Source organism: Crocuta crocuta, unplaced genomic scaffold (assembly GCF_008692635.1).
Source record: "Crocuta crocuta isolate KB4526 unplaced genomic scaffold, BGI_CrCroc_1.0 scaffold69-1, whole genome shotgun sequence".
In the NCBI taxonomy this organism is placed as follows: domain Eukaryota; kingdom Metazoa; phylum Chordata; class Mammalia; order Carnivora; family Hyaenidae; genus Crocuta; species Crocuta crocuta.
In genome coordinates, this window is record NW_027551577.1 from 1,264,459 (window position 1) to 1,277,798 (window position 13,340).

General features: G+C 41.2%; 1 protein-coding gene across 7 annotated transcripts in view; it reads right to left on the minus strand.

The window, feature by feature from the left end:
• Positions 1 to 2,031: 2,031 nt before the first annotated feature.
• Positions 2,032 to 13,340, minus strand: part of TMCC1 (transmembrane and coiled-coil domain family 1) — a 261,826-nt gene continuing 250,517 nt past the window's right edge. For all 7 annotated transcript variants that reach the window (XM_077751622.1, XM_077751621.1, XM_077751620.1 and 4 more), the window contains 2 exons: positions 8,625 to 8,760; positions 2,032 to 6,057 (listed from right to left, as the gene is read on the minus strand). In XM_077751622.1, coding sequence (XP_077607748.1) covers positions 5,743 to 6,057; positions 8,625 to 8,760 — 451 coding nt within the window. In that variant the 3' untranslated portion in view covers positions 2,032 to 5,742. The remainder of the gene's footprint in view (positions 6,058 to 8,624; positions 8,761 to 13,340) is intronic.

The following is a 13,340-nucleotide window of genomic DNA, read 5'->3' on the forward strand; positions in this document are numbered from 1 at the left end:
CTCTGAGTTGTCAGCGCTAAGCCCAATGCGGGGCTCAAACCCACGGACTGTGAGATCATGACTTGAACCGAAGTTGGGCTCTTAACCGACTGAGCCACCAAGGTGCCCTGAGAGAAACAAAATCTTAAGCACGCTCCATGTTCAGTGTGGATCCTGGGATCACGACCTGAGTCAAAATCAAGAGTAAGACGTTCCGCTGACTGAGCTCCTGAGGCGCCAAGTTTTTTCATTTTCATTTAATGCACTGATTTACATATTTACTTGCAAATGCTTCCTGGTCATTCATTTTTCTGTGAACTACTTCATAACCTTTACCTATTTTTCTGAGTTGTTTTCTTCTTGGTTCATATTACCTCTTATACTCACACACTGTAAACATTCATCTTTTGTTACATTATGTGGCAGACCTATTTTCTAACACAATCATTTACCATTGCCTAACACTATAGTTTTGAGCAAGCCATTTAACCCACATTTCAGTTTCCTTACCTAGACAATGAGGACATTGCCTGTGTAAGACTGTAGGGAGAAGTGAGAACTGCAGGCCAAGTACTAGGCATTATGCCTGGCATTCAGCAAGTACTCAATAATGTTAGCTACGCTTTACTACGTACACTTGAGGTCACAAGCTGATTAGGTGTTTAGCTTAGCCCATAGGGTTTAAAAATAGCACATCTGAATCCTTTAGGTAAGACATACATTTTCTAGTTGGCCATACCCTCACCTGTCTCCCCAGTTTGTTTTCACAACAGTTTCTCAGATTTGTTACCAGGCTTCTACTCTCCCAAGTTTTTAATGAATGAAAATAAAACAGGCTTTGAAATTATGTATTATACGTTACATAATTATTATAATCAGGCCTGTTCTGTGTACCAGTTACGTACTGCACAACACTTGGATATACTGTTCAGTGTTACCCACTGTGGGTTTGGGCAATGTACAACCTGCACTTCTGTACATGGCAGCCTGGTCCACATTTCTTGAGTTTAAGGCATTCTCGCAGCAATTTGAAAAGCTTTCACAAGAAAGACTCTTTATTTTTACAACATGCGCTAGGTAGGATCAAGGTGGGAATGATACCTCTAGCATTTAGATGGGATAGGAGGCAGAGCTAGTAAGCCAGAAGCATGGGCTCAAATATCTTGACATTCAGACTGTGGCTATGAAGAACCAAGTCATCAGGTCCCTGCCTGGTACCATGTCAGAGGCAAGATGAGCTTCTCAATTTCCAGAGGCTTCTTAGTGATCAAGGAGAAATCATATTAAAAATTACTACCTCCAGGGGCACCTGGCTGGCTCAGCCGGTAGAGCATGTAACTAATCTCAGGATGGTGAATTCGAGCCCCATGCTGGCCATAGAGAGTACTTTAAAAAAAAAAATTGCTGTCCTTATAACAAAACCATAAATGGGATTCAGCTAGATAATAACCCCTTCCATGTATATAAAACATCAAATGTTAAATGTTTCACAAGGTGTGTTTAAATACCCATCATAACGTTTATTAACAAAGCCTACTGATAATAAACAGGGGTTACAGAATAGATTCAATGGTATTAAAATAGCATTGTATGATGACAGTTGGTAGCTACACTTGTGAGTACAGCATAATGTATACAGTTGTCAAATCACAGCGCACCTAAAGCTAATGTAACATTGTGTGTCAGCTATACTTCAATTAAAAAAAAAAAAGAATGGACAGGAATTATTATACCTATTTGGTCATCACATGAATTTGAGGGGGGGGGAGAGAGGGCATACTACCTCTAAAAAACTCCCTCCAAATAACTAAAAGGCAGTCTTACCTACCAGTTGAAAGGGACTCTGTCAGAGTGAGTCTGAAATGTGTGTAAAATCCTGGGAGACCGTGCCAGCCAGCCAGCCATCAGTCATGGTCTCATAATGCGCGCGCACACACACAGTTTCTAACCCACAAACGGGTGCAAAGTTTTCAAACTGACAGCCTTGTGAATGGAAACTGCAATAAATATACAAAAATAAAGAGCAAAATAAACCCGAGTCCAACCACCTCGTTAATAGCTGAGGTCTTTATTTCAATTTGTATGTACAGTAAAAGTGCTGCTGAGAATGTGCAGCAACCAGACAGAACATAAATGTAATTCTCTCTCAACAATTAGCAGCTTAAGATCTATCAACTACAGTGTTAACGTTCACGCGTTCACAAGTGTCATTTCTGTACTTTTCAATTCGTGCAAGTGAGTTTTTATTCTTACACACTTTGATAAAACACACAGTCTAGTAGTCAATCCTACTGAGGGTATCACCTAGCATACACAACACACGGACAGAAATGTTAACTCTTAGAGCCACATTCAAAATCCCCAGTTTCATTTGGGGGTGGGAACCATAATTTTGCCTGTGTTAATTTGCTGATTATAATATTTGATTTTGTTTTGGATGCGTATTTTCCAAAGGCTGAAAGGCAGCCAGCCCCTTGTTGGGAGCTCACTCGGAATTCAGCATTTCATCTCATTTCATCTGACTGTATCGCAAAGGAATATGAAGTCAGAAACAAAACCAAATGCAGTGAAGACCACATAAAAATATGCTCCTTATTAGGGCATGGCTAGCAAGGAAGGCTTGATCCCAGTGTTCTTCTCAGTTATCAGATTTCTATCTCAGTTGGGTGAAGGGGGTATAAGGGAGAAAGAAGACCCAAGTCAAAAGTGTAAGATTTAACCTACTTTTTGGTTCTTAAGGAGCCCGTGGAGTAGAAAGCCTTCCTTGCTAGGAAATATGGAGTATATACCAAGGAATTGAAATTGGAGCAGACAGAAGTGCCCTTCAATTGAATCATAAAAAAGGAAAAATGTTAGTTATTCTACAGCCTGAACAGAGTCACCCAGGCTACCATAGCCAGCCTCAAGCACCAGCACTAACAAGTATTCCAGGAATGCTTCATTTCAAAGGGAATGCATGTACTCTTTAAAAGAGAAGAAGCATTAAAAGCAAGGGGAAACTTCCACTCACACAACAATTGTTAAAACAACCACTGGAGTGAGGTTATAGAGGGGCTCTGGATAGATAAGAATCTGGGAACAGCCACAATGAAAAGAAACACAAAGGCAACAGGTGTGGGCAGCAGGAAGTGGGGGAAGGCATGAAAACAGATGCATGGTTACAAAATAGCATTAAATGCAGGCAACTGTTGGGCCTGGTGAAGAATCAAGGGACAACACAGCTGGAAAGCCATTACCGTGCCTGACCTAGCCTGTAGCTCCTCCCTAAGACAATTTGAGAGAGGATCGTGGGCAGTTAGCACAGGCCTATTTGGCTGGGGGCTCAGGGGTCTGTCCATAGGCAAAAACCTTCCTTTGATAGAAATTGTCCCAACACGAATGGGAGCAATTTCAATCCATCTATCAGTGTCTTTCAGTGCCCACAAAAAACTTAGTAGCCTCTGCACAGTTTAGGGGACTCAAAGGTTCTCAGAAAAACTGGAGGGTTGTGGCTAGAGCCTCTTTTCGATAGCTTTGTGGGGCTCTCTTCTCTACTCTGAGTGATTAAGCTAAAGCAGAAAGTTAGGAGAAACTGTGCTAGTTCGACAAGGTCATGGTGTCCTTTGGCACTCCTGCCTGAAGTCACTGCAATGTTTTTAGGCAAAGTTAACATTTAAAATACATAGGCAAGGGAACAATTTGTTTTTGGCCTAAACATGAATTGGTTCCAATTATTTTTTAATAGAAAAATCATCCCTGTGGTCCCTGCTCTGGGCACTAATTTTGAGAGGTCACAGAGCTAACAGGTTGTACTACAATCATCTGGGGATGGAGTGAAGATCGGGGTACCTGAGTTAAAATATCAAAATGGTTATGGAAACAACATGCTGACTCTGAGAAGGCCAGCCTGCCAAAGCCACAGGAGGCTGGAGCTGTCATGTAAACCATCCTCTCAGACAGAGAAGGCAATGCTAATCTAGTTCCAGAAGAATCTCCTCGTATGGGAAGCATAGGCAAAGCATGCTTCGCTTCTCTTTTCGGGGGCCTATTATGTGCCCCTTGCTCATCACTTGGTTGCACAGAACTGAGGCCAAGAGGGAACAGCATTTGCGATTCAATACTATGAAGAGATTAACCAAGCTTTCTAGATATGCTCTAAAGGCCTAGTCCCATCCTAGTGGAACTGGTTACAGCGTGGGGAAGAAGGCTCAGTTCTTTTTTCTAAACTGTCTATAAACGTCCACTGAGCACAAGTACGTTAGTCAGTCAGTCTAGAGGACTAGGAAGCTGACAACATTTTACACCCCAAACCTGGGTCCTTTGAACCTGACAGATCCTTTTCTGTTCTTTAGGGAGAATCACCTTCAGTTGATTCTCTCAGGCAGACAGAATAAAGCTTTGAAATTAAGGATGCTGGGGCCAAAATGTAGACAAAAGATTCCACATCACTTTGGTTTCAGTAATTAGGGGGTGTTAAGAATAAATTAAGGAAACACGAGGAATTACGTATGACTCTCATAATATAGTCTCGATTTTTCCTAAAGATAACCCCAGCCCAAAGTCACCGGGTGAACATTTTCTTGGGGCAAAAAAATCTCTATCCTATCATGCTGGTTTGTGGAAACAGCCTCCTCCTCTCCCTGCACACCCATTTCCTCTCCAACCAAGCCAAGCCCATGAAGTGGTGGGGTGGGGGTGGCAGGACACCAAAAAGCAGCAGCAGCCCGAAGAGGAAGTCTAAGCTGCATCTCACATCAAGGGCATCAGAGGGGAGTATTTATAGCAAGTCTTCCTTTACTCAAACTGTTTCAAGACAAGAGGGAGCAGCACACTTAAATATCCACACATTTCTTCATTTAAAAACATCACTTCTTTATTTCAAAGGAAAAATAAAAGACCCTCCCAACCCTTTCCAAAAAAACCCAATAATAATAATAACAATAATAAAAAATCCTATTAGAAACCATAAGGAAGCACTGAGAGTTTGAGTATTACATTCTTCAAGTATGCTGTTCGGATTTTTTGTTTTTTAGTTGGTGACTATACACATATTTAAAAAAACCTTAAAAGTGCGGCCAAGGGATTTTGCTTAAAATTAAGTATTTAGAGGGCTACTTCAAAATACTGTAGTAGGGCTTTGCAGCGATCCTTTGGGGCATGATGCTGTCACTTTTGTATCCTAGCAAAGGTTAAGGGACCAGGTTCAGAAGTGACCATACTTCCAGGGTTAGCATGAATGGCCAGCTTGGGTGAGAAAGCCAGGGAGAGCTCCATGTGTTCTTCCACGGACAAGAACAATCCACCCTGAATCCAAAAATTCAGACATGGAATGTGGTAGGATTTCACAGTAAAGTTAGTCTGGGAGGGGGAGAGGTGGTGAGCCCAGACGAGGCAGGGTGTTAGGTTTAACTGGTTTCCCTAATCAGGTTTTTGCATCTTTTTAGTGGGTTTTAGTGCAGTCCTTCAAGCCACAATTTAGAATGCCCTTCAGTGTGCTCCAGATTGTTGGTTCATATTAAAGGACTGTTTAAGATTTGCATCCCAAGGAAAATCATGCTACATAAAAATGATCCAAGATTTTTGCCCAAAAAACTTCTTGGATAAAATCTAAAAAATACTATTGCAATTGCGTCTCTTGAAGAAAAAAACATTATTCTAAATGTAAACAGATTCACTCAACTCTTTTGTTGTTGTAGAAAACTTCAGAGTAGGTAAGTTGCTGTCTAATTCTTCGCTGCATGCACTCGCCAGAGGGTAGGGGAGCACTGCCTTCTTGTGCCAGCATCATCTGGGGGAGGAGAAGAACCGTTCCACATAGCTGAAGAGGGCATCCCAGTGCTTCCAGAGAAAGGCAATGAAAACCACAAGGAATAAAGTGCTGAACGTCCTGTTGCGAGTCTTCATGAGAGGAACCACGCAGTTGGCTACCGTGGAGACAAAGACCAAAAGGACCGCCATGACTGCCAGAAGGATGTTGATGAGTTTACCCAGAAGGTTCCGGGCAGTGGCATTCTCCAGCCCTTCCAGCTGTACCACCTGCTGCTGCTGCTGCTGCAGCTCCATCTTGGAGATGCGGGTCTGGCACGCCTCCAGGGCCTCCTGTGGGCCAGAACAGGGAATAGTTACGCCTTCTGCTCATACATACTCTGAGTAGCTGACATGCCCTCTGTCTATGACAGTGGTTTTAAATATGTAAATCCTTGTTCAAGCAACTATTATTCACTTAAACTGCTCTCCACTGCATTCCTCGTGTGATGGCTCACAGGAAGTAGTAGCCGCACTCAGATTTGGTCTTAAAGACTTAAAAAACAATTTTTTAAAAGTGTTTGTTTGGTTTTGAGAGAGACACACACAGTGCTAGTGGGAGAGGGGCAGAGAGAGAGAGGGAAACAGAGAATCAGAAGCAGGTTCCAGGCTCTGAGCTGTCAGCACACAGCCCAATGCAGGGTTTGAACTCCCAAACCGTGAGATCATGACCTGAGTGGAAATCCGATGCTTAACTGACTGAGTCACCCAGGCGCCCCTGGTCTTCAACATTTTAATGACAAGACGTCAAATATACAATTTACTTTTTTTTCCATTAAAAATCATGAATTTAAGTTGCACAGGGAAAACCTGCTTGCTCCACATAAAACATTTAAAATAGGACACATGGTTCCTCTTGATACTTTCCTCAATTCCAGGTCCTAATCTTAAGGTAACACTGTCAATTTTTAATGTGTTCATCCTTTCACTTCTGTTTAAATGCATACATATTTAAGCCTAGGGAAGTGTATGGAATTATTTTTTGACTTTCTATCTTAATATAAATAGTATCACAGTAAAAGAACGAATTCATAACTTGATCTTTCACTCAACAGTGTGGGTCCTGGAGATCCTTTCTCTGTCAATGTGTAGAGATGTACCTTATTCTTTTTAACTGCTATGTAGCACTTTGCAGTATGGATAGGTATTTCACAGTTTATTCATCCAATTCCCTACTGGAGAGATTTAGGTTACTTCCAACTTTTCTACCATAACAACTGTAACACGAACATCCTCTGGACATGCTTGCACACACTATCTGGTGTTTTCCAAGTTAAATAAAATCACAGACATCAGTGTAAAGGCTTCTCTGATCTGTTTTCCTAAGAAGAGTACACTCCTCCCTTTTCAGATTGATCTCTGTAAAAGAGGACACTATGCCCAAACACCAGACCAAACATTATAAGTGAAAGGTTCCCTTCAAGCCATGAGTTTATATGAAATTTGCCCACAACATCCAGAGGACAGAGCCTATCTCCTTAGCTATGGTCAGGTATCCTATAAAGTTCAGTAGTGGTGGCAGCCCTACGTTTTTCTGGTTTTGGTTTCAATGTGTCCTGGTTTCCTAGGACTTGAGGGGAAGGCTAGGCGACTTGAGGCTGAAGCAAGCTAGCGGACGGACAAACCATAAATCCTACCCAGCCCAGAATGGTCACGGGAAAAAAACTAAAACATAAACAGAATTCTGGAGTCTGGAGAAGATGGCAGCTAGGCAAATGATGCAGACGTTCCCTTGATTCGTTTAGGCTGTAATAGAAGATTCTGGGACCACTTCCCTCTTCTAAGACTAGCTTATTTCAAGATGCTTTCATATGAAATCAGCAACTGTTTCCTTAGAAATACCTCCCAAGACAAAAAAAGGTTACACATTCTATTTCCTCACAGCATAAACTAGAGGGCTATTAACCTTAAACCTTACTGCCTCATGTGTTATTCTCACAAACCGCTTGGCAATGTGCCTGTTAAATGTTTGGGTTTGGCAACTAGGACAAAAGCCCCTTTGCTATAGGCAATGACAGACAAGATGGCCATGAGTCTTGTCAGAGCAGCTCCTGAAGCAGGAGCCAATAGATATAATAATGCATGTCATCTTCTATATACTGAGACCTCAGAACATTTCCTAAGAACCCAAGCAAGCATACCACCCCTAAATGGTATAGATGTTTGAGAAATGTACCTCATTGGAAGAGTAGGTATATTACAGTTGATATAACCTCCTCTTGATATTCTACCTTCTGCATCTTTTTCCTTGAACTTTTCAAATACTATGGTAAAATACACCTGACATTAAATTTATCACTTAATGTTAACCATTTTAAAGTGTACAATTCAGTGTCATTTAGTAAATTGATAATGTTGTACTACCATCACTACTATCAAGTTCCAGAACGTTTTCATCATCCCCAAAAGAAAGCCCTATCCCTTTCCCCCTCCCTGCAGCCCCTAGCAACCACTATCCACTTTCTGTCTCCACAGATTGATCTCTTATGGACATTTCATGTCAATGGAATCACATAATATGTGGCCTTTTGTGACTGGCTTTTTTCCCAGTGAACTTAACGTTTTCTACATTTATACATGTTATACCATGAATCAGTATTTCATTCCTTTTTCTTCTTTTTTTTTTTATTGTAGTAAAGACACATCATAAAATGTACCATCTTAACCATTTTTAAGTGTACAGTTGAGTGGTAGCAAATCTATTCATAATGTTGTGCTGCCATCACCACCACCCATCTCCATAGTTCTTTTCATCTATACTCATTAAACAAGAGCCCCTCATTTCCTTCAACCCCAGCCCCTGCCAACCACTATTCTACTTTTTGTTAGTCTTTTGCTTTTCACCTGATCTTCATGCTAACCTGGATGTCCCGGGCCCGTTCATAGGACTGATATGCGATTTTCTCTTCCATGCTGGCCAATTCCTGCTTCAAGTTTAAGATTTCATTCTGGTGGAGCTCTGTTAGGTCATTTAGTTGTTCTTCTAATCGTTCACATCTAAGAAGGGGGGAAAAGTTAGAATTTTATGCATTTTGTATTTTTCCTGGTATTATTCACATCCCATCCCCAAAATCATTTCTGCAAAGGAAGAAAACAAAAGCACAGAGAAATTAAGTCAGTGGCCTGGGGAAAAGGGCATGCTAGTGGGTTCGGCTCTTAGTCCCTGGAATGGACAGCTTGTCACAAGGCCAGATCATAGCAGCAACATGGTTTTTCCACAATCTTCTCAACACACTGTATTTGCAATGATGCCAGCAGCCCTGGTTAGCTTTGAGCATATTCATAATAACTGAGGTAGTTCTTACTCTGCTCTGAGCCGCATAAGGGAGAGCCAAAACTAGAGTACAGTTAAGCAGGTGTCATCACAAGATAAACAGCACATAAATGGAAACTGACCTTCTAGCAGTCACCAGGAGCTTATTCTGATACTGGACAAGTCACTCACCTGGATGTTCATAATTCAGAGACCATCATTCCCATGGCCAAGCACAGTGTCTAGGTCACCGTAGTCAAAAATACTTACTGAGAGTCTGCTGTGTACCAGGTATGTTTAAAGTACTGGGAGTACTGTGTTAAGCAACACAGAATGCCTACCTTCAGTGGTTTACATGCTAAGGTGTGTGGTTGGGGGGGAGGGGAGGCAGGAAAAACAAGACAATTGCAGGTATGGGTAAGTAAAACAAAATCAATAGGGGTATATGACAGAGTACCTGGTGGCTGGTTAAGCCGGAATGGTCAGAGAAGAACTCTTCCTTACTCAGCACTCTCCAATAATGAGAGCTGAAACTTGAATGACGATATGAATGGAGTTACAAAGATGTGGGGGGAGGAATAACTTAAAGCAAAAGGAATAGCAGGTATCAAGTTCTCAAGATGGCAGTTCTGAGGGACACAAAGTAGGCCCGTGTGGCTATAGCTGAGAAAAAAAAAGGAAGAATCGAGGGAGATGAGGTTCCTTGGGCGCAGGTCATTTTATTCATCTTGTATCTCTAGCACTTAATAAGACTACCTATGAGAAGGTTATCTACATAAAGATGGAACCTGGGCTGGGCACCTAAGGACCAGTAGGTTTGAAACACGTTTAAAGGACAAGATAAAAGATTTTAGGTAGAAAAAGAACATGGGTAGAAATGTGCAGGATAATTGGAATGATTGGATCTACATTGGAGAGAAACGGGAAATCTGGCCTTAAATAGTAGCCATGGGAGTTGGGATTCTAGAACAGATAGTAAATGGGCCCAAAGCAGATTGCTGATTGGAGAAGGGTGACAATGCTGAACATAGTGCTTTAGGAAAATTGTTTATGGGGTAGGTTGTATCTGGAAATCCCAGGAACCAAACAAACAGCTATGTAGGTAGAAGGAGAGTTGAAAACTAATCATTAAAAAAGACTTGAAAGGGAACAATAAACACATTTCTAGCTTATGGTGAATAAAATGTAAGCTTCTCTGTTAGAGGGCTCAGCCCAACAGAATATACTACCCTTGAATGCTACTTGGGCAAGCACACCCCCAACATTAGCACAGAATCCTCAGAGGGCTTTGTATTAAAAAAATAAAAATACCAGAACTCAGACACTGAAAACTACCTTCCCCTTTCCTTGTTTTTAACCTCATATGTAGTACATAAACTTTTAAGGAATATACAGAAGTTTTCTGTTTAAAGTAACTTATGTTGCAGCATTACTGATATTCTCCCTTCCAATAATTATATCATACATAATTACATACATTATATCATACATAATTACATCCTTTCTCTAAGAAACGAGGACTTTTTTAAAAAAGGCACAGCTGTCCCTTTTCACTGTATTACTGAATGCTACTGAGTTTTCCTTTATCTTGGATAGGTATTTGTATTGCTTTCTTTCACACTACAATTCTGTTACTAATGTGACGGGACAGATCAGAAAGTGTTCCCAGCCTTTACTGTAACTAGGGCCAATATTTTCTGTGACTGCTTTTTCACTTCATCTGCTGCCCAAGGCATGTGTTCACAAACAAGCACCACCTCCAGAACTGATCTTCTATCAAATTTGAAGTCCGCCAACTGCCATAAGAATACGCTGATACGGGGCGCCTGGGTGGCTTAGTTGGTTAAGCGTCCGACTTTCACTTAGGTCATGATCTTGCGGTTCGGGGTTCAAGCCCCGGGTCGGGCTCTGTGCTGACAGCCAGCTCAGAGCCTGGAGCCTGTTTCAGTCTGTGACTCCCTCTCTCTCTGACCCTCCCCTGCTCACACTGTCTCTCTCTCTCTCCTAGAAATAAATAAAAACATTTAAAAAAAATAAAAATAAAAAAAAAAGAATACGCTGATACACTATTGCCTTTTCAGGCCCATCCTACTTTATTTAGCTCACTGCTCTGTAGTGTTTTAGTGTTTGATGATTTCATCACTCTCTCTCCTCACCAGAGGTTGGATAGAGACTTTATAAAAGGAGTGCTTCAGGGACATCTGGAAGGCTTAGTCGGTTAAGCGTCCGACTTCGGCTCACGTCATCATCTTGCAGTTTGTGGGTTCAAGCCCTGCATCGGGCTCTGTGCTGATAGCTCAGAGCCTGGACCCTGTTTCAGATTCTCTGTCTCCCTCTCTCTCTGCCCTGCCCCTGTTTGCACTCTGTCTCTCAAAAATGAATAAATGTAAGAATAAAAAAAAAAAAAAGAGTGCTTCAAAGTTATCAGTCCCTTGAGATTTAAGGGAAGGGCTGGGCCTAGCAGCAAATAACTCTCCTAAGCTAAGGACTGACGCCAGGTGGCAGGGAGGGGAGCATGGCAGTGGTGGCAACAAGTCTGCTGATGAAAACAGACCCATGTGATATCTTTGGCATGTGCTGCATAATTGTATAGTCTTTTAGGCCTTTCAGGAATGTTGGAGAATCTTATCTGATATTAAACATGGCTCAAAGATACCATTAGAACAGAATAAAAAGTAATAGCAGCCGCTGCCATTTACTCAGTGCCTACTATTTATCCAAATTCATTTCTAAAACCCCAAGAAGGTGGTAGGTATTATCTTCACTTTACAGATAAGGAAATGAAACTCAGAGAGGTAAAGTGCCTTGCCTAAGGGAATATAGAAACTAACTAGGGAGCAAAGATTCAAATCCATGTTCTTTTGACTTTAAACCCAAGTTCTTAACCTTTATACCATGATGTCACTTTGAAAGACTCAAGAAGCCCAGGTGAGCTAAATTCCCTTTGTAAGTAAGACTTTGAGTCAGGTCTGTAGCTGATCCAGATTACATTGCACACGAGCTAGACCGAGCTACGGTGGCATGATTGTTTGGAGCTTGATATCAAGGTGGAGTCAATGGAAGGAGTAGTGTAATAAAAAATGCTACAAACCTAGCATCAAAAAGAGAATAACAACAAGTGTTGGGGAGGATGTGGAGAAATTTGAACTCTCGTACAACTGGTGGGAATATAAATGGTGCATCAGCTTTGGAAGATAGTTTGGCAGTTCCTTAAAAAGTTAATAAACACAGAATTACCATAAGACCCAGCAATTCCACTCCAGGTATACACTGAAGAGAGATGAAAACCTATTTCCACCTTTTTAAGTGTACACAAACATTAACAACAACATTATTCTCAATGGCCAAAAAGTGGAAATAATGAAATGTCCATTACTTGGAAATAAAAATAAATTAAGTAATGACACATGCTACAATATGGATGAGCCTTGAAAACATTATTCTAAGTGAAAGATGCCAGTTATAATACACACTGGGGAAAATGATTACAGGTAGTATAGCCAGGAAAACTTGGCTTTGAGGCTTAGGTCTGCATCTCATAAGCTATATGGTCCTAGTCAGGTTAGCGCACTTTTCTGAGCAAGTTCCTTCACCTATAAAATGATGGTAATAATCTTAATCTTTTATACTCATTTGGGCATGGAGAGGTCATTAAAAAATGGCCATTTTTCTCCTTTCTGTCTTCACAGTTTTACAAAGGAACATAATGGCCTTTTTGAAAATGTTTCTGCTTATTTTTTTAATGTTTATTTACTTATTTTGAGAGAGAAGGGGGGGGAGAGAGGGGGAGGGAGAGGGGGAGAGGGAAAGGGAGAGAGGGAGAAAGGGAAAATCCCAAGCAGGCAATGCGGAGCTTGAATCCACGAACCATGAGATTATGACCTGAGCCGAAATCAAGAGTCTGATACCTAACTGACTGAGCTACCAGGCACCCCTAAAAATATTCTACTTATTAGAGAAGACATCACTTGAAAATATGTTGCCTGAAAGGAATTCATGCGCAATTTGAAAACCTTTTTAGCCAGCCAAGTATTTCCTGTGGTGACTGATTCATGGCCTTAATCTCATTTTAGGTTCACTGCAGTCCACATCAATAAATACCTCATACTCAATTTTACATGTCTCTAAGATTATCACTATTTCATGTACCTCTCCCTACCACTCTAGAGTTGTTAAAAGATAAAAATAGGTTCCCTTACTAGAAAGAATCTTAAACTCTGGGGGTTAGAAAAAAGCTTAGAAATCTAGTTAAATCTTTCAATTAATTATTTCTATAACATCCCTGACAAGCAATCTCTCCTTGAATACCTCCAGTGGCGGGGGG